This window comes from Pelobates fuscus, chromosome 5 (genome assembly GCF_036172605.1).
Source record: "Pelobates fuscus isolate aPelFus1 chromosome 5, aPelFus1.pri, whole genome shotgun sequence".
NCBI classification, from domain to species: domain Eukaryota; kingdom Metazoa; phylum Chordata; class Amphibia; order Anura; family Pelobatidae; genus Pelobates; species Pelobates fuscus.
Genome location: NC_086321.1, coordinates 208,488,815 through 208,510,081, shown reverse-complemented (window position 1 = coordinate 208,510,081; position 21,267 = coordinate 208,488,815). Strand labels below are relative to the sequence as shown.

Sequence of the window (21,267 nt, the reverse complement as noted above, 5' to 3'; positions counted from 1 at the left end):
TTTTCAAGTTTGAAGAAAAGTTCACTCTCTGTTATACTTTTACATTATAAATGCATTTTCTATTGTCTTGCTCACAAATATTTTTTTTGCTATTGCATGCTTATGGAAATATTTTCTTGTCACCATTTTAAATGGTAATAACATTTGAATATTTGATACTCAATTATTGCCAAATTCTAAGATGCTTTTATTTTATTTTATACATTTATGATTAACTTGTGTTCTCCGTGATAAAGGTTTCCACTTAAAAGCTGTCTGGACTCCATATGCGATCATATCAGACTGTAAGCATATAGTCTTGTTATGCAAAACAGACACTGTGAAAGCAAATTTCTGAACCAATGTAGCCAAGCAGAAAAATAGTTGAGATGAATTTTGTTTCCAATTCCAAACAATTTTTTCCTTAAAAAGTGCAATTGCTTTGTCAAGTTCAGAATTTGAGGTTTAGTTAATCAGCCCCAATATCCACCCTGGAATGTAGGAATTGCTACATATCAAAGAAAGAAGAGGAGGCAGGATAAGATCTTTTAACATCTCTCTGCTGGAAAAGGCAAGCTGACAGATTTTACACATCACAGCTTGTAGGGTATTGCCTGACAATGTGCTGAGCAGAAGAGCCAAGGAGGTCATCATGGATGGATCTGTCCTTCTGTTGAGCTCTATTCTATCCATTCTTTATCTCTTTGAATGTTCTCAGATTCCCGTACAGGAAAAAATGCTTCTCAAAGCTTTGGGATTGAATGGAAGACCAAATCCTGTTAACAGAGCGCCTGTCCCTAAAACACTCTGGGATATTTTTGAGAAAGGAATACAGCAAGACAATCCTTGCAGGATGGAAGGGTTTCAAGTGCCAGGAAATATTCTTAGATCCTACAGAGACCAAGGTGAGTATCAAGGTTGGAGGATAAGATAATTCAATACAATTAGAACATGAGAACATGAGAATTAGAAGCAAACCAAGAAATATGGTAGGACTCATTTCTAATAGTACTGGCAAATAGCTGCCCTAAGCTGTTCTTATTGACAACTGTTAGTAGATTTTAGTGATTTTAGTGACTTCAATTTGCTGAATGTTTTTCAACCCTTCTCACCTTCTCACCCTTATTTACTTTTTAATGGTTATACACCCATCCTTACTCCTGCATCACTTAACTCACTTAATCCCTCCTTAATCCATGGTGTCTTCCCATGCCATTTCAACTCCCCGTTACGCTTTGTCATTCTTATCTTTGTTGTTGTTGTTACAGTCACACTTACCTTTCTTTATCACATTCTTTTCTTTTACTTTTATTAATGAAGTAGTGGAGGAATATTAGCGAGGTTGAATTGGATTAGTTATAGGTGTTAGTCTAGATTGGATCAGGAATTGGTATTATGACTAGGAGTAGTTGGGTTAGCTAGTAACTTCTACAAAAATAGAGGGCAATACCATTATTTAATTTTCTGTTTGTTTAATTCTGAAGATTTTTTTTTTCAAAATTAAATTGATATGTGTTATTTTTTATTATTTTATCATTTAATTTGCATGCTTATACCAAGGGTATGCTTTTTGAGGTCATTATACTAATGCTGATATGCTCGGAGTTCCCGTATGAATACTGTTGAGTCAAACATATGTACTAATCGGTATATTGAAATGAGTGGTACAGTTTAAGCTAGCAATTGCAATGCACATTGTTTACTAATGAGGTCACTTGACAAATTTAAATACATTTTAGTGCAAGTGGTCAGTATTTATCTTAATGATAATGATGAGTAACTCGACTTATGTTTAGACTTTTTGTCTTATTGTTAGAGCCATGTTTATTTTTATGTAAAAAAATGATAAAAGTTGATGGCCTATGCTTCTCTGATGTTTGATAGGCCAATATGGAAGATGACCGTTCTCTTACGTTCATCTAAATCTTATATTCACAATCCATTCATTTTAAATTATGTCCTATCAGTTGCCTCTAGATCTCTCTACATTAAATCTTCTTTGTTAATATATTATGCATGATACATGGTTCAGTGCTATATTCAATACCATGACATACCTTGACACTAATCTTTAGACTTGCGCATTTGGTTTCAAATGAAACGGGATTCGTCAGAATTTGTCTGTAATTCTGAAACACTTTACGGACAATTCATGAATGAAACATATGAAACGAACAATCGTATTTCCTTCTCTTGCACTAAACAAAGATGATTGATGGGAAAAAAAATGTTAGATGGTTAGGGGATAGCAACTAAATGTTGACTTCATTCACAGATTAAGTGAGAAGTGACCAATAAAGGCCAAAATAGCAGTAAACAATAAATGTATATATTTATATATTAGATACTTAATAAATATATAATATATAAATATAGATTTTTTTATTTTATTTTTTTACTGCGCCTTCTCTTTTTCCTTTGTTTGGTTACATATCACTTGATCTGTAAATGAACAGATATTAAATGATATAAATTATATATATATTTTGCAGTATACTGATCAGCCAATTTCCACCCCATTATAGTTCATTCAAATTATTTCTCAAAACGATTGCATGGAGAACATTTGTCTGAACCAAAACACCACATGGAAATCACTTGAAACATTTTTGTTAATGAATTGATTCTCACAAACAGAATTTGTCTGCTATTCACAAGTTCACTAATCTTGCTTGCTGCTGAAGGGTACGTCCTTCTTGTTTCTCTCCTTCTTCCTGTAAAGTAACAGTAAACTAAGTTGTAGTTTTGAGCAGGTACGGTGGAGCCTGTGAATTATAAGGTTGATTATCTAAACAGTGAATTGTTTTGAATTGAACACCAAAATGCGAAATTTAGGTTAAAACAGCAAATTTAGAAAAGACAAATCAACTCAGAAAAAGTGACAGCCAGGCTAAGTAGATGGAATCTTTAAATTTTGGAATTTACTCATATGTGAATCCCTGAAACATGAAGAGGTTAGAGTTTTGGTGGTCCATAATTTCATGGAGGGGAAACTGTGTGTTCCTCCCCAAGATTCTTAAACTTGCACACTATCTATACTGTTTTATTTTCTCATAACCACTTGTTTGAAATTGGAATGGAGGGGAGTGGGGGAGGGGTGGGGTGGGAAGAGATCAGCCAGGAGTATCGCTGGTAGAGTGGCAAATATCAACCAATTAGCCTATCCGCACGCCGACCGAGTAACCTAAGAGACATAGTAGTTCACAGTCACTTGGAACCCCCAATCACCCATCCCAGCTGGCTTTCACGGACAAAAGGAATTTTTAAGTGTGGATCATGTAAATTCTTACTCCCCTCCAAAACTGTCACTTGTAGCAGATCTAAGAAGTGTTATCCAGTTAAAGATTGTATCAATTGCAGCACCACCACAGTGGTCTACGTTATAACCTGCACTTGCAATTTACAATACATAGGCAAAACTTACCAGCAACTAAGGAGAAGAATTCTACAACATGTAAACTCAGTCACCAACCTTAACACTTCCACTCCTATAGCCAACCATATCAGCACCAGGCATAATGGTGATCCAACTAATTTAAAATTCCAAGTGATTGAAAAAAATCACAGAGAACCCTAGGAAAGGTGATTTTAACATTAAATTACTTAAAAGATGGATTTACAAGTTCCAGACCATGTCACCGAAAGGACTCAATGAAGAATTCAATTTTACCTCATTTATCCACTAACCACTATGTATGTCTACTCATACTTTATTATCAGCAATATCAATTTCAATTACTTACCTTTAAAAATGTAATTTACAATTCAAATACTCAATGGCCACCAAATCCGGGAAGTTTATTTTACTAAATCTCTTATGGCCATTATCTATATATTCCCATGTTATTCTGTGTTCTTAGCTCATCTAATCTCTTCTTCAGATATACTCATATGCCTCTCCTTTAGGCAAACATACTGATCCTTATTTATTTCCATATAACTTAGGTAGTTGTGGTCATTCTTATTAGTTATTATTTTTTACCTTTTTCATTCCTTGATTCCTCTAACATCAGCTTATTTTCACTACTTTACAAATGAACAGTTTATCTTACAGCATCAAGATAACATTCCTTTACTTTTATCTAATTAAAGTATTCACTTGCTACTAAATACACCCCTTGTCACAAGGCTAATTGTGAAAATTCTTTCTGAGCATCAACTTCTATATAGTCCCATACCTTCAGATGTTAATAAAACAAAACAAACCTTTCTTCCTAGTTATACGTTAAAGGGTTAATGGTCTCATTTTTTTTTTAATCTTTCCTGGCACCCCATTGGTGCTCCAATATTCAAACTGACCAATTACCACCCCTGCCCCAGCCACCCTACCACCCTCTGCCCCCTACCACCCCCTACCCTGTCACTGCCTCCCTACCACCCTGTAACCCAGCCACCCTCAGCCCCCTACCTCCCTCTGCCCCCCTACCACCTCCTACCCTGTTACTGCCCTCCTACCACCCTCTACCCTGTCACTGTCTCCCTAACACCCTCTGCCCTGTCACTGCCCACCTACCACCTCCTGCCCCAGCCACCCTAGCACCCTCTGCCCCCTACAACTCCCTACCCTGTCACTGCCCTCCTACCACCCTCTACCCTCCAACCCCCCCTGCCCTGTCACAGCCCCCTACCACCCTCTGCCCCAGCCACCCTACCATCCTCTGCCCCTTTCCATCCCCTACCCTGTCACAGTCCCCCTACCACCCTCTGCCGCAGCCACCCTACCACCCTCTGCCCCAGAACCCCCTACCCCCCTACCCAGTTTCGGTGCACGGCGTGTGACGAAGGTGCACAAACTGTGCACTGAAACTCGCGTCGGGCAATTTCTCTCACTTCACAGGGCACATACTATAACGTTTGTGAACTATACCATGCACACTTAAGCATGGAATATTTTAATTAGCACTTTATTATTTTTTCCTTTTTTTCTATTTCATGCTCTGACTGTCTAGCAAGTTTAACAGGGAGAGAGGCTTTTCCTTCAACTATGCTGCATTTTCTATCAGTATAATTGTATTAACTACTTGAGGAAAATTGCTAATCATTTTATTGAAGTAGGTAAATCCCAATGACCTATCCTTATTAGCTAGCCTCAATCTATATTCAGATACTGGAGTCTCTCTCAGCATAATAGTATTAACTATTTGAGGAAAAACTGCTAATATATCTAAGTGGTTAAATATAAATGACATATCACTTCTTTTAGCTAGCCTCCATTAACATTCAGACACTGGAGTGAATTTTTGTAACAGGAATCTAAGCATCTCTCTGTATCTTGCTAATTGGATCATATGTTATTATTTCTGTTTGATTTTTGTTTTCCTTTTGCTGTGGTGACTTATTTCACCTCTTAATCGCTATATTAAAAGTTACATTTTTTTTTTTTAAATACCTAGCCTAATTGGTTTATATTTGCCACTCTACCAGCGATACAGTTATTTTTTCTCGCTCTCTCCTGGCAGTTCTCTTTTTTTCCTCACTTATTCCATAGTGACTAGTCTCACTAGGGGTTACCCCCCCCCCCCATTACATTACCTTTCTTTACTCTTAAATTGGAATAGGGCAATCATGTCCCAGTATTCCTCTGTTTTGTAGTGAGCTTGGAGATCACTACTTTTTTTTCAGTTCCACACTGTCATTCCTGGTGTAAAACATAATATAATTGGCTCCTTTTTAGGAGTGTCATGGACTCCCATGCTATTTTTTTTTTTTTTTTTTTAAATGTACCTTTATTTTATTTTTTACACTTTGTCTTCTGGCAGTTCAACACAGCCAACAGTTGTTTTCTTTGTACATCTGCTCAAGTTGGAACTTCAGGACTACATGACTTCATAATCACAAAGAACGACCTAGCTCTATTTTTACTGATTTGTGCATAGTTACTGTATTTGTAACACACATTAGCTATTTTGTTAAATTGAACCCAATTGTAAATAATCAATGTGGAGATTTTCTCTAAGATACCAATTTCCCTTGAATTTTTTTTAAGTCAACCAGTCGGACCTTAGTGTATAGAATCCTATGATTTCTTCAAGGTTTTAGGTACAGAGAGGTAGAACTTTTGGGACCAAACATAATATCTTCTTTTTTTTGCCGGCAATATGATGTAGAAAATGTAATGCTAGGTTAATTTTAAGATATTTTAATAATTTTAAACCATATTATTTTCATTCATTTTAATTTTTTTATATCTGGACACAGGAAGCTTGGGGTTAGCACTAGCCCTTGTGTCCCCCGACCTTTACCCACCAGCGAGATTACTACGTAGTTCATTTTTTAATATTAACACATTTAAATGTAAAATGTTCCATATGGCTATTGAATATATTTGATCATTATTTGTTTTGGTTTTATCTTGTCTCTTGGTCATGGATGAGGGTGGGAACAATATTGCTTTGTGCTCATTACTTCCCATGGGCATTTTCTTAATTTATAAAATGTAGTTTATATGGGAAAATATATTTATGAATAACCAATTTTTAGCTATGCAGCCAGCAATGCTTCAAAAGTTTTAATCTCCATTTCAACTTCTCTAATTAGTATACATTTGTTCCTGGAGAGTTTGAGCATTATCACCTTTCTGTATTCCACCTACATTCATACTTTCTTTCTATTTCAGGACCGCTAATATCCAGTGAGTTGCAACAGGGGTCATTGTGCTTAAGGAAACATCTGTTCTTTGACCTGTCAGCTGTGGAAAAACAAGAACAAATAACCCTGGGTCAATTGGAGATCAAGTCCAGGCACAATGTGTATTATGGTCAGGAGTTCCATTTACGTCTGTTCCGCATTTTACAAATGTCCCTAAAAGGCATGAGACAACATAAGAAAAGCCAGAAACTTATTGTGGCCCAGTCTTTTAGATTGCTTCATAAATCCCTGTATTTCAATCTAACGAAAATGGCACAAGATTGGACTAACATGGAGAAGAACATGGGACTTGTTTTGGAAATAAGCACAACATCCAACAGTTCATCATCCCAATGTGAGCAAATTCACTCTTTCATTCACATATCTTTACTCACAGTCTCCCTTGATCCCTCTAGCTGCAAAACTTCTCGAGTTAAGAGGAGTTCCGCAACGCCCCAGCTGACCCCCAGCAACATCTGTAAGAAGAGAAACCTGTATATTGACTTTAGGGATGTGGGGTGGCACAACTGGGTTATTGCACCCCGAGGTTACATGGCCAATTATTGTCATGGGGAATGCCCATACCCACTGACAGAATTGCTCAAGGGCACCAACCATGCTGTGTTGCAGACACTAGTTCACTCTACAGAGCCAGAATCCACTCCCTTACCTAGCTGTGCCCCAATAAAGCTATCTCCCATCTCAATGCTGTATTATGACAACAATGACAATGTAGTGCTGAGACACTATGAAGACATGGTAGTTGATGAGTGTGGTTGCAAGTAAGGATGCCTTGAGAGGCCTTCCCACTGTCTCTTCTGTCTGCCATCATATCATACGAACTGCTACAACCAAATAATATTTACAGGGACCGGTCACCATTATTTTATTTTGAAGTCTTTTTTATTTTTCTTTGCTTCTGGCAACAAAGGGTTAATAAAAATATAAATACCAACTGATGTAATCATTGACAATATTTCCCATTGTTTCTGGGAGCTTAAATTGACAAAGTTGACAATCTCTATGATTTTATGATTTTTTTTTTTCACTGGCATGGTATGCTTAGTGTGAACAATATTTTATTTTAGGATTAGGGAAGTGTCTCTTATAAAATGAGACATACAGGGTTATTTACTAAAGTGAGAATTGTTGGGAATTCAAAGAACAGTTAAAGTGAATTTTTCAATTGAAGGTCAGCAGACAAATTAGAAAAATACTCCAAGTTAGCTATGCCTCCAGTTTTGCTAGTTGGGCTTACAAATTCACCTTAACCCCTTATGGACACATGCCATGTGTGACATGTCATGATTCCCTTTTATTCCAGAAGTTTGGTCCTTAAGGGGTTAAAGGGATTCTGTAGTGCAGGAATACAAAACTGTATTCCTGGCACTATCGCCCCACCCTCCCCCCTCTGCCGTGCCCCCCTCTATCTGGTAAATCTGATGATGGAGGTTCTCATGCAGTAAGCACTGCACTAAGCCCTCTAGTGGCTGTCTGGTAGACAGCCACTGAGGGCAGACTTAGACCTGCAGTGTAATCTTTGCAGTTTCTATTGAACTGCAAAGTTTTACATGGCAGCACTGGGTGCAAAAGGGACACTGCACCCAGACCACTTCAATAAGCTGAAGTGGTCTGGGTGCCAACAGTGTCCCTTTAACCCCTTAAGGACACATGACATGTGTGACATGTCATGATTCCCTTTTATTCCAGAAGTTTGGTCCTTAAGGGGTTACATTCACTTTGAATTCCAGAAAATTCTCACTTCATTGAATAACCCTGTTAGCCAGGAAACTATTATAATCCCATGTTATTTATAACACATTTTCTAAAGCTATAAGGCTGGATAGAAAATATATTAACAGTGATACTTGGGTTTTTGAAGTACAATATAAATAAAGGTTAAACAACTACTTGTGGATAACCTGCACATGAAATGCCATGTGGAATTGTTGCCAAATATATCAGAACGTTGTGTTGTGATATGTTTGGTTTGGCCAAATACCACTTGAGTTTCGAATTCTCAGAGGATGAACGTTGGATCTAAAAAGGCAAACAGTACTGACAAAACTATTCTAACAATGTTTGAAACAAAGAATAGCTCACTTAAAATGATACTCAGAGCACCAATACAACTTTACTGCATTTGACAGGTTTTAGCCTGAATAATATTTTTTGTTTACTTTTATACACTGCTTTCCTGTGAGAATACCCAGAGTTCAAGAGGCCCTGCTCACTGTATGACGAGACTCTGCTCCCTGTATCAAAAGAGGCCCTGTTCCCTTCTTTATATTGAATTATCGGTTTTACATTTGTTATTCTTTAACCCCTTAAGGACCAAACTTCTGGAATAAAAGGGAATCATGACATGCCACACATGTCATGTGTCCTTAAGGGGTTAATGGTTCTTGCATATAACACATAGCTTTTTCTTTAAATTGAGTGTATTCTAGTTTTCTTGCCCTGCACTCTCCTACCTATAGTGGTTGCTTCTGTCTTCTGCACCCCATCCCAACCAAGCCTTGACAAAATATAAAAGTGGAGTTGCTATAACAAGATCCTCTTTGTTGCACTGCAAACCGTTCATCTCCAGCTTGTGTAAACTCAACAAGATATTCTCAGAAATATTGTAATTAAAGATACATATGTTTGCATAGTATCAATCCCCTCCCCGAACCCTCCACCCCCAACAATTTATTCAGTGAGTATGTGTCCTCAGAACGTCAAGACAATAGTTTGGTTGAAGACAGGGCCGGCGCTACCATAAGGCGGCCCAGGCGGCCGCCTTAGGGCGCACCGGCCCTGGGGGCGCAAAATCAGGCTGACCGGAAGGAGGGAAGCGCACTGCGCTCCCCTCCAACCGACGACCTGTTGTAGCGTGGCCGAGCGCCCAGTTCTGCGGGCACGCGAGGGAGCACTCTCCCATGTGTGCTTTCTCTTCAGCTCCCTCGCGCGCCGCATACTGATACCGGAGCCGGAAGATGACGTCATCTTCCGGCGCCGGCATCCCTACGCGGTGCGCGAGGGAGCTGAAGAGGAAGCACACATGGGAGAGTGCTCCCTCGCGCCCGCCCGGGAGCCAGCCAGCCAGCCAGCCAGGGAGGGAGGGAGCCAGCCAGCCAGGGAGGGAGCCAGCCAGCCAAGGAGCCCAGGAGCCCAGCAGCACCACTGGACCCCAGGGAATCCCTTCAGCACTCCAAAAAGGTAAGGAGGCTGAGGGATTAAATGAAAAAAAAAAAAAACATGTGTTAGTGTGAGTGTTAGTGTGTGTGTGTGTCTGCTAGTGAGTGTCAGTGTGTGTGTCTGCTAGTGAGTGTCAGTGAGTGACAGTGTGTGTGTCTGCTAGTGAGTGTCAGTGTGTGTGTCTGCTAGTGAGTGTCAGTGTGTGTGTTTGCTAGTGAGTGTCAGTGAGTGTGTCTGCTAGTGTCAGTGAGTGTGTCTGCTAGTGTCAGTGTGTGTGTCTGCTAGTGTCAGTGAGTGTGTCTGCTAGTGTCAGTGAGTGTGTCTGCTAGTTTCTGTTAGTGTCAGTGAGTGTGTCTGCTAGTGTCAGTGTGTGTGTCTGCTAGTGTCAGTGAGTGTGTCTGCTAGTGTCAGTGAGTGTGTCTGCTAGTGTCAGTGTGTGTGTTTGCTAGTGAGTGTCAGTGAGTGTGTCTGCTAGTGAGTGTCAGTGAGTGTGTCTGCTAGTGAGTGTCAGTAAGTGTGTTACTGTGTGTCTCTTACTGAGTGTGTTTGTGTGTGTATTAGTGAGTCTGTTTGATGTCTGTTAGTGAGTGTGTGTTTGTCAGTGAGAGTGTATGTTTTGTAAGTGAGTGTGTATGTCTGTCTGTCGCTGAGTGTGTCTGTCAGTAAATGTGTGTGTCTGTTAGCTGGTGTGTATGCATCTGTTCGTGAGAGTGTGTGTGTGTCTTCAGCACTTACCTTTCTCTAGCGCCGGACTCCCTTGGCGCTGGGGATCCCTCCGCCTCTCAGCTCCGAATGCTCTTGCCGCGCACGCATTCAAACCGCCCATAGGAAAGCATTACTCAATGCTTTCCTATGGACGTTAAGTGTTTTAGAATAGCGGAAGCTCCTCTAGCCGCTGTCAGTGAGACATCCACTAGAGGCTGGATTAACCCTCGGTGAAACATAGCAGTTCTCTGAAACTGCTATGTTTTCAGCTGCAGGGTTAAACCTAGAGGGACCTGACACCCAGACCACTTCATTGAGCTGATGTGATCTGGGTGTCTGTAGTGGTCCTTTAATTGTGTGTGCATCTGCATGCACTGGCGTACATACCGCGGTCGCAGGGGTCACAGCCCTGCAACCCCTGCGACCAGGTGCCCGCCGCCATGTGTTGGAGGGGGCGAGGATATGAATGACATCATATCCCTGCTCCCTGTGTACCACACAGCGCGGCTGGCGCCCTGTGATGGGGCTGGGCTGCAGGACAGGACTCCAAGGAGCCAGACAGCATGCATCCAGGGGACAAGATTGAACTAGTATGTAATTGTGTATGTCTCTGTATGTGTGTATGTCTCTGTATGTATGTATGTATGTATGTAGGTCTCTGTATGCCTGTATGTCTTTGTATGTATGTTTCTGTATGCATGTATGTGTCTGTATGTTTCTGTATGCCTGTATGTCTCTGTATGTACAAATGTATGTGTCCGTATGCCTGTATGTCTCTGTATGTACAAATGTATGTGTCTGTATGCCTGTATGTCTTTGTACGTATGTGTCTGTATGCCTGTATGTCTCTGTATACCTGTATATATGTATGTGTCTGTATGACGGTATGTCTCTGTATGCGTGTATGTCTTTGTATGCCTGTATGTATGTATGTGTCTGTATGCCTGGATGTCTCTGTATGTATGTTTCTGTATGTCTGTCTATGTATGTATGTATGTGTCTGTATGACGGTATGCCTCTGTATGTATGTCTATATGCCTGCATGTATGTCTCTGTCTGTGTCTGTATGTCTCTGTATGATTATTTCTGTGTTTGTATGAACCTTATTTTAAACGAGGGTGGGGGGCACCAAAATGCATCTTCGCCTGTGTAACTAAAAATCCTAGCACCGGTCCTGGTTGAAGAAGAAAGAAAACAGGGTTATGCAATATAGAATTGAATTGCTCCGTAACTAACTACTACTAACATACTCTTTACATCTTTAGACCAATATTCAGAAGGCAAATTTTTTGTACAGACCCCATTTATACATGACCACATAAGATCAGTGTATATTACTGTCATATTTTTTAAATGATAATGATTGAATGGTCCAGAGCAGGGGTAACCAAAAGGTAGATTCCATGATATTGTAAAACTACAACTCCCATGATGCTTTGCATGCCTTTAGAATTTCATCATGGAATATGTAGTTTTAAAATATGTGGGGACCTACCTTTTGGGCACCCCTGGTCTAGAGCATGGGTGTCCACTCTTTTGTCTTCCCAGAGCCATATTGAGCGTAGAGGAATTGTCTTGGACTGCACATCAAATATATATTAGAATTCATTTATATAATAAACCTTAAAAAAAGCCCTTTTCTTAATTTTGATATTTTTTTGTTCACCAGAAAACTCCCTCTTTTGTTATCCTTATGTGCAGTGGCGTACATACCGCGGTCACAGGGGTTGCAGCTGCGACCGGGCACGTCAGTCCAGGGGGTCCAGCCGCCCTGCGAACCCCTGCCACCTGGTACCAGCTGCCACGTTTTGCGGCACCAGTCCGTGCGGCAAACCACCGGGGCCGCATGTTAAGGGGTCCATTGGGTGGCCCATGCTATCAGGGCCACCAGATGGATATGGATTATCAGGGGGCCCGGTCAGTGCTGGGCGCTTTAATAGCGCGTCCAGACCCCCTGTGATGACATCACTGCTGGGAGGAAGTGACTCCCTGATCACTCCAACAAAGCTATCAGAGCCCGCAAGGGAGGAAGCAGGAAGGAGGAGTGAGTCAGAGTGGGGACTCTGACTCCCATCAGGCTGAGCCCCCACTTGACCCCAGGGAAAGTCACAAAAGGTAGGAAACATTTTGTGTATGTGTGTGTGTCTCTGTGTGTGTAGCGTTACTCACCTTTCCCAGGGGCCGGCCGCGGTCCTCTCTTCAAGCCGCGCGCGATCCTGCGGCTGCACGAGCCGCGCGGGGATCATCCGACGCTTCAGACAGGAAGGCGGGCAGTGACCGCGAGATGCGGTCACATGTCCCGCCTGAATCTAAGAGCGCGCCGCGAGTCTCGGGCGCGCTCTTAAAGAGACAGTGGGAGCCTAAATTGCCAAAAGGCTCCCATTGGCCCCTGTCATCCCACACACCCCATACACTTACCTTTTGGGGGTGTGGAAGTGACAGGAGCCAATCACATTAGTTTTGAACCTATTTATACTTACCCTTTTCCCTTAGTTCCTTGCCCTATCGTGGTTTCTGCTACAGTTCCCTTTAGCGCTTGTTGTGTTCAGTTGTGTTCCTCCGTACTTGACCTTGGCTTTGTATTCTGACTTCGTTTTCGCTTTATCCTTGTCTGTTCTGTTTGCCGGCTTGCTGTTTCCTGTGTACCAGACCCCGGCTTGTCTTCGTTTATGCTGTCTCTTTGTGCCCTTGACCTCGGATTGTTCCTGACTCTGTACTTCTCCTATATACGTCGAGTCCGGCCATTCTAAGGTCCGGTAGACGTATCTCTCCTCTGTTCTGCCTTCTGTTTAGCTGGATCCTGCGTGTAGGGGTATATTCTTGTTACATTACGATAGGGCCATGGACCCCGCAGATTTAGCTCAACAGATGGCGTCTCATGAGGCTAGATTTGTAGAGCAGGATCACCGAATGGATCAGATAGCCCAGGCTCTTCAGACGCTCTTAGCTAGAACCATTCCAGCAACCACACCTAACCCTCCTACACCCCTTCTTCCTGAAGTATCGACTGTGCCTAATTCTACGGCCCATTTAACACCTCCTCCTAGGTATGGAGGGGATTCTAAGATATGCAGAGGGTTCATTAACCAAATAGAGTTTCACTTTGAGATGTATCCACGTTCATTTCCCACAGAGAGGTCTAAGGTTGGGTTCTGTATGCACCAACTTACCGACAAAGCACTTGAATGAAATCCTATTTGGGAAGCTAATGGACCTATGGTGCATGACTTTCACAGTTTTCTTACAGCATTTCGCAGAACTTTTGACACTATGAAAAGGTCTAAAAATGCCGCAAGAGCATTAATGAGGGTTAAACAGGGTTCTAGGTCTGTGGCTGATTACGCTATACAGTTTCGTACTCTTGCCTCACAGGTAGATTGGACCAACAATGGATTAACTACTGCCTTCATGGAAGGCTTATCAGACTCTATATTGGATGAGGTAGCAGCTAAGGAGCTTCCTGTAGCTTTAGAGGACCTTATTGACTACCTCATTGATATAGATAATAGGATTCGTGACAGGCTCTATACCAAGAACAGAAATAGACGTTTTGTTACACCTATTCACCCCAGAGTTAATACACCGGTGAGTGTTAAAGTATCTGAAGAGGAACCTATGCAATTAGGGGTTGCCAAACTCTCTGATAATGAAAAATTACATAGGAGAAGGGAGGGACTCTGCCTATATTGTGGTAGGAGAGACCATATGGTAAAGGAATGTCCTTTGCTCCCGGAAAACTCTCGCACCTAAGACCTTATAGGGGACTGGCCTTGGGTGTGATTTCTAAGTCTCCTACATTGCCTCCTAACCGACTGTTTCTCCCTGTTTCTTTACATATGGGAGAGAGTTGTATAGTTGAAAATATATACGCCTTGGTTGACTCTGGGGCAGCCGAGAATTTTATAGACTCTGGTTTTGTAAAGAAAAACAACATTCCCATCAGGGAGAAGGAGATACCCTTGACGGTTGAGGCCATAGATGGTAGACCATTGATATCTCCAGTTGTTATTCATGAGACTGCACCGTTACACATGTACACAGGGGTTTTACACTATGAAACCATTCGGTTCCAGGTCATCACCTCTCCCTCTTCACAGTTAGTGTTAGGGTATCCATGGTTACGTGCCCACAATCCCATTTTTGACTGGGAGACAGGGCAGATAAAATCATGGAGTGAGGCCTGCCATGAGTCATGTACTATTGAAGTCACGCCCGTGAATTCTATTAATGTTCCTACCACTCCTCCTTTGTCTACGGCTATACCCTTTCAGTATTTATCTTTAAAGACTGTCTTTGATAAAAGAGAGGCTGACAAATTACCACCTCACAGACCCTACGATTGTGCTATTGACTTGTTGCCTGGCACTATACCTCCAAAGGGCAGGGTGTACCCCTTATCGGTTCAAGAAAACCGTGTCATGGAGGAATATATTAAAGAATCATTAGACAAGGAATTTATTAGGAGATCCTCTTCTCTGGCTGGAGCGGGGTTCTTCTTTGTATCGAAGAAAGAAGGTGATTTAAGACCTTGCATTGATTATAGAGGTCTTAATAAAATCCCCATCAAAAATGCTTACCCTATACCATTAATAACAGAATTGTTTGACAGGCTCAAACATGCTACGGTATTCACCAAATTAGATCTCAGAGGAGCATACAATTTGATACGTATAAAAAAGGACCACGAATGGAAGACAGCCTTTAACACTAGGTCAGGTCATTATGAGTATACCGTCATGCCATTTGGGCTTTGCAATGCCCCAGCAGTATTCCAAGAATTTATTAATGATGTCTTAAGAGACTTTATTCACTCATTTGTTATTGTGTACTTGGACGACATTTTAATATATTCTACAGACTTACACACTCATCACAGACATGTTCTGAAGACCCTTCTTGCTAATGGTCTTTATTGTAAATTAGAAAAATGTCTATTCGACCAATCCGAAGTCCAGTTTTTGGGGTATTTGATTTCCACTAAGGGTTTTCGTATGGATCCCCGGAAGCTCGCTGCTGTCATAGAATGGCCTCTGCCGCAAGGTCTAAAAGCCATCCAGCGTTTTCTGGGTTTCTCTAATTATTATAGACGTTTTATCAAAGGTTTTTCGTCTATTGTAGCACCTATTACTCGTATGACAAAAAAGGATGGCAATACTCATGTCTGGTCTACCGAGGCACTTCAAGTTTTTGACTTCCTTAAGACTACGTTCGCCTCTGCACCTATTTTACAGCATCCTGTTCCCTCATTGCCCTATATACTTGAAGTTGATGCTTCAGATATCGGGGTAGGTGCTGTTTTATCTCAAAGAGAGTCTCCTGAAAAGCCATTGCATCCTTGTGGCTTCTTTTCTAAACAAATGTCCAAAGCAGAGAAGAATTATGATGTGGGTAATCGCGAACTCCTTGCTATCATTTTAGCACTCAAAGAATGGAGACATTTGTTAGAAGGCACTAAGGATCCCATCCTCATATTTACGGATCATAAGAACCTGTCCTACCTTAGCGAAGCTAAAAGATTGTCTTCCAGGCAGGCTAGGTGGTCACTGTTCTTGTCCCATTTCAATTATATAATCACCTATAGGCCAGGTGATCGGAACACTAAAGCGGACGCTCTGTCCAGACAGTTTGAAACTATTGACAAACAGGAGATTGATGTTACTCCTGTCATTCCCCCAGACAGGATAATAGCAACTACTGTATTATCTATTTCCTCGTCCCTCTTGCAAGCGAAACAAAGCATGGCACCTAGCGAGAGGCCTAATGATAAATTGTTCGTTGACGTTCCCGAGAGACGGGATATTCTGTCACTATATCACGATACTAAGACTGCTGGACATCCTGGTATTTCCAAAACAGTGTCAGCTGTTTCTCGGTATTTTTGGTGGGATTCCTTACGAAAGGATGTCACTGACTATATAAGTGCTTGTACTACTTGTGCCTGTATGAAATCCTCTCGTAGAGTTCCTTGTGGGCTGTTGCATCCGTTACCCGTTCCCGGGAGACCTTGGTCCAACCTATCTATGGATTTTATTGTTGAATTACCCCCTTTGAATGGTAACACAGTCATCCTGATGATAGTTGACCGGTTTTCCAAAATGGCTCACTTTGTGTCTCTTCGCAAGTTGCCCACATCCAAGGAACTGGCCCTTATCTTCGCTAGAGAAGTATTTCGGTTACATGGCATTCCCTTATCTATTGTGTCCGATAGGGGTAGCCAATTTATTTCCAGGTTCTGGAAAGCCTTTTGTACAGAAATGGGTATTTCTCTCTCGTTTTCTTCCGCTTACCATCCCCAGTCTAATGGAGCTGCTGAACGTGCCAACCAGTCTCTGGAGCAGTACCTCCGTTGTTTTGTGTCTCACCATCAGGACAATTGGTCTGACCTGCTTCCTTGGGCTGAATTTGCTCGGAATAACGCCACTCATGATTCTTCCGGCAAAAGCCCTTTTTACGTCGTCTATGGCCAGCATCCCGTTGTTCTCCCGGCTGCATTCTCCTCACAGGGCATGCCAGTTCTGGATGAGCATTTGGCTGGTTTGCGTAATACTTGGGAGCAGGTTCAGCGTTCTTTGGTTGACTCTGCTGCTCGCCAGAAGGCTCAGGCTGACAAGCATCGCAGAGCGGCTCCTTCCTATGTTGTGGGGGACAGAGTTTTGCTTTCCACGCGGAATATTCGCATCCGGGTGCCTTCTATGAAATTGGCTCCCCGCTTCATTGGTCCTTATCGTATTATACATAAGGTTAATCCCGTTTCTTATGCCTTGGGTCTGCCTAAGAATCTGCGCATACCTAATGTTTTTCACACCTCGTTGTTGAAGCCTTACGTGCGCAACCGCTATACCCGGCATGCTCCTCCTCCTCCTCCTGTCTCTGTGGAGGGTCATGAGGAATTCGAAGTGTCTGCTGTTCTTGACTCTCGTTTCCTTAGGGGTCGGCTTCAGTACTTGGTACATTGGAAGGGTTATGGGCCTGAGGAGCGCAGTTGGATTTCTGCTGATGCTGTTCATGCTCCCCGCCTTGTGCGTTCTTTCCATTCACGTTTTCCTGCCCGACCTAGTCCTGCCCGCCCGGAGGGCGTGTCCTCAGGGGGGGGTACTGTAGCGTTACTCACCTTTCCCAGGGACCGGCCGCGGTCCTCTCTTCAAGCCGCGCGCGGTCCTGCGGCTGCACGAGCCGCGCGCGGCTCATCCGACGCTTCAGACAGGAAGGCGGGCAGTGACCGCGAGATGCGGTCACATGTCCCGCCTGAATCTAAGAGCGTGCCGAGAGTCTCGGGCGCGCTCTTAAAGAGACAGTGGGAGCCTAAATTGCCAAAAGGCTCCCATTGGCCCCTGTCATCCCACACACCCCATACACTTACCTTTTGGGGGTGTGGAAGTGACAGGAGCCAATCACATTAGTTTTGAACCTATTTATACTTACCCTTTTCCCTTAGTTCCTTGCCCTATCGTGGTTTCTGCTACAGTTCCCTTTAGCGCTTGTTGTGTTCAGTTGTGTTCCTCCGTACTTGACCTTGGCTTTGTATTCTGACTTCGTTTTCGCTTTATCCTTGTCTGTTCTGTTTGCCGGCTTGCTGTTTCCTGTGTACCAGACCCCGGCTTGTCCTCGTTTACGCTGTCTCTTTGTGCCCTTGACCTCGGATTGTTCCTGACTCTGTACTTCTATATACGTCGAGTCCGGCTATTCTAAGGTCCGGTAGACGTATCTCTCCTCTGTTCTGCCTTCTGTTTAGCTGGATCCTGCGTGTAGGGGTATATTCTCGTTACAGTGTGTCTCTGTATGTATGTGTGTTTGTGTGTGTGTCTGTGTCTCTGTATATGTGTGTGTCTCTGTAGGTGTGTATGTGTATGGGTGTGTCTGTCTGTGTGTGTCTTTATGTATGTGTGTATGTATGTGTCTGTCGGGGGTGTGTGTCTATCTGTGTGTCTGTGTTTGTGTCTATGTATGTGTCGGGGGGCCCAATGATTGGGGGAGAGAGGGGAGGGAAGGGGAGAGATGCGAGGGGGGGGGCAGGGAGCAGTTTCGCACCGGGGCCCCATGGATTGTGTGTACGCCACTGCTTATGTGGGATTGCCATATTTAAGGATATAAAATTAGGTAGCTATCTACTAAACATATATACACATATATATACATATACTCATAACCACAGATATACACATACACACACAATCACAAATATACACACACAGTCACAAATATACACACACATATAATCACAGACCTATACACATATACAATGACATACCTATACACATATACAATGACAGAACTGTACACACACACAATCACAGACATAAACACACAGAGACATACACAAAATCACAGACACACACATACACACACAATCTACTAAGGTAAAGTTATTTTGGTGACTATAGTGTCTCCTTAATTGCAAATTTTGTTGCAGAGTGAACAGCTACAGTTTGGGAAGTAACACTGCTACCAGCACTTTGTTACAATTAACTAATTTATTTCCTATCAGCTTGAATGTTTTGTTGGTATTTTTTATTTTGACATTCTATTTTTATTTATTTATTTGAGCTCTGAGCTACTAGTGAGGTGTTTCTGTATAGTATAGTTAAGTTGCCTGCAAGTCATTATTTTCCAAATATAAGGGGAGTTGCTCATGAAAGAGTGTGTTCAAGATATGTGTGAAGTTATGAGCGTTATTGCAGATTTGTCTTGTAATGTACAGTTACCAGATTTTACTATTTACATGATGTAAATTCATGATTTTATTAAGGACATGGAGGTGAATTTTATGCTTTATCTTTCTTTTTATTATCTTTCTTTATTTCTCAGCAGCATAGAAAAAAAATACCCTCAGAGGGTTAACCACATAACATCTTAGCCAATGAGAGCAGTCCACATTCAATATACTCACGTGTGACCTTAATTCAGTCCTCTTTCTTGGTGATGCCAAAGCCAATAGTCAATGAGAAGAGTCTGTGAGGCGGCATCTTCCCAGGGAATGAATTCTTTGAACAACATGAGAGTTAAAGTTAAAGTTTCAAGCTGTAATGAACAGAGAGAACAAATGGTAAAATATGCTCCAATAGAATATCACCCATGTTATCGTAGTAATGACTAAACTTAATAATATAATTCACTATATTAAGTTAAGGATAATGTAGGCAACTTACTCATGAAGATCAAATAGTAAACAACTCATAAAGCAATCCAGACATTTAAAAATCATTACCCACAGTGTAACTAGGGTGGGAAAATACATAAGACATACCTGTATTGGGTGGGATAATATTCGCCTCCATGTCCTTAATAAAATCATGACTTTACATCATGTAAATAGTCAAATCTGGTAAGTTTATTAAAGGACACGGAGGCTCATATTATGCTATTTCCAAGATGTGAAATAACTGTAGAGGAAACATGTTCTGTAGGGCGAAAGTAATATTCCTTATAAACGTTGATTAACAAGACCAATCAGCCGTTCGAAGAAGGTCTTCCAATTTACAGCCCGAGTTTAAAGTTTTTGAAGCCATGGTCCCTCTAGTAGAGTGTGCTCCATAGACGGATGTATCTATGTGAGCCAAAGACATTATCCATTTCACCCAGCGGGCCAGCATCATCATGGATACGGGGTGATGAGCAGGGGCGTATTAGCCGCAAGGCAAACAAGGCATTTGCCTTGGGCGGCATTTTTCAGGGGGCGGCAAAAAAAGCCGCCCCCAAATGCCCAAGGCAAATGTCTTGTTAGCCTTGCGGCTAACAAGGCATGCTGGGCGGCCGGCGGGCTGCTGGGCAGTGCGGGTGGGTGGGCGGGCGGCGAGGGAGCACTTCCTCTGAGCTGTCTGCTCAGCTCCCTCGCGCGCCGCAGACTGAGGCTGGGAGCCGGAATATGACGTCATATTCCGGCTCCGCCTCCCAGCATCACTCTGCGGCGCGCGAGGGAGCTGAGCAGACAGCTCAGAGGAAGTGCTCCCTCGCCGCCCGCCCACCCACCCGCACTGCCCAGCAGCCACTGGACCACCAGGGAGACAGATACCCCCCCCAGCATTCCCAAAGGTAAGGAGGCTGGGGGGGTTAAATTAAAAAAAAAAAAAATTATTAAATATGTGAGTGAGTGAGTGTGTTTGTATGTCTGTGTATGTCTGTTAGTGTGTCTGTGTGTGTGTGTATGTCTGTAAGTGTGTGTTTGTTAGTGTGTGTGTATGTCTGTAAGTGTGTGTGTGTCTGTTAGTGTGTGTGTATGTCTGTGTGTGTGTGTCTGTTAGTGTGTGTGTGTGTGTGTGTCTGTTAGTGTGTGTGTGTGTGTGTATGTCTGTAAGTGTGTGTGTATGTCTGTTAGTGTGTGTGTATGTCTGTAAGTGTGTGTGTGTCTGTTAGTGTGTCTGTGTGTGTCTGTTAGTGTGTGGGTCTGTGTGTGTGTGTGTGTGTGTGTGTGTCAGTGTGTGTGTTAGTGTGTGTGTGTCTGTAAGTGTGTGTGTGTGTGTGTGTATGTTAGTGTGTTTGTCTGTTAGACTGTGTGTGTCTGTTAGTGTGAGTGTGTGTGTGTATCTGCTAGTGAGTGTGTGTGTTAGTGTGTGTTTCTGTTACCTAGTGTATGCGTATTTGTCAGTGAATGTGTGTGTGTGTATTTAGAAGGCGGGAAGGGGGAAGAGTTGGGTGGGGGTGGCGCGGGCGGGGGGGAGGGTTGGGTGGGGGTGGCGTGGGCGGGAGGGGGGCGCCTGAGTTTTGTCCTGCCTAGGGCAGCACAAAACCAGGATACACCACTGGTGATGAGGCAGTCTAATAGCCAAGAACAACTAGTGA

At 42.5% G+C, this 21,267-nt stretch overlaps 1 protein-coding gene across 1 annotated transcript; it reads left to right on the top strand.

The window, feature by feature from the left end:
• The first annotated feature begins 631 nt into the window (after nt 1–631).
• On the top strand, nt 632–7,448 carry GDF3 (growth differentiation factor 3). Its single transcript, XM_063456529.1, has 2 exons — nt 632–884; nt 6,596–7,448. The coding sequence occupies exons 1-2, from the start codon at nt 632–634 to the stop codon at nt 7,390–7,392; spliced, it is 1,050 nt and encodes a 349-aa protein (XP_063312599.1). The 3' UTR covers nt 7,393–7,448.
• Nucleotides 7,449–21,267: the final 13,819 nt, after the last annotated feature.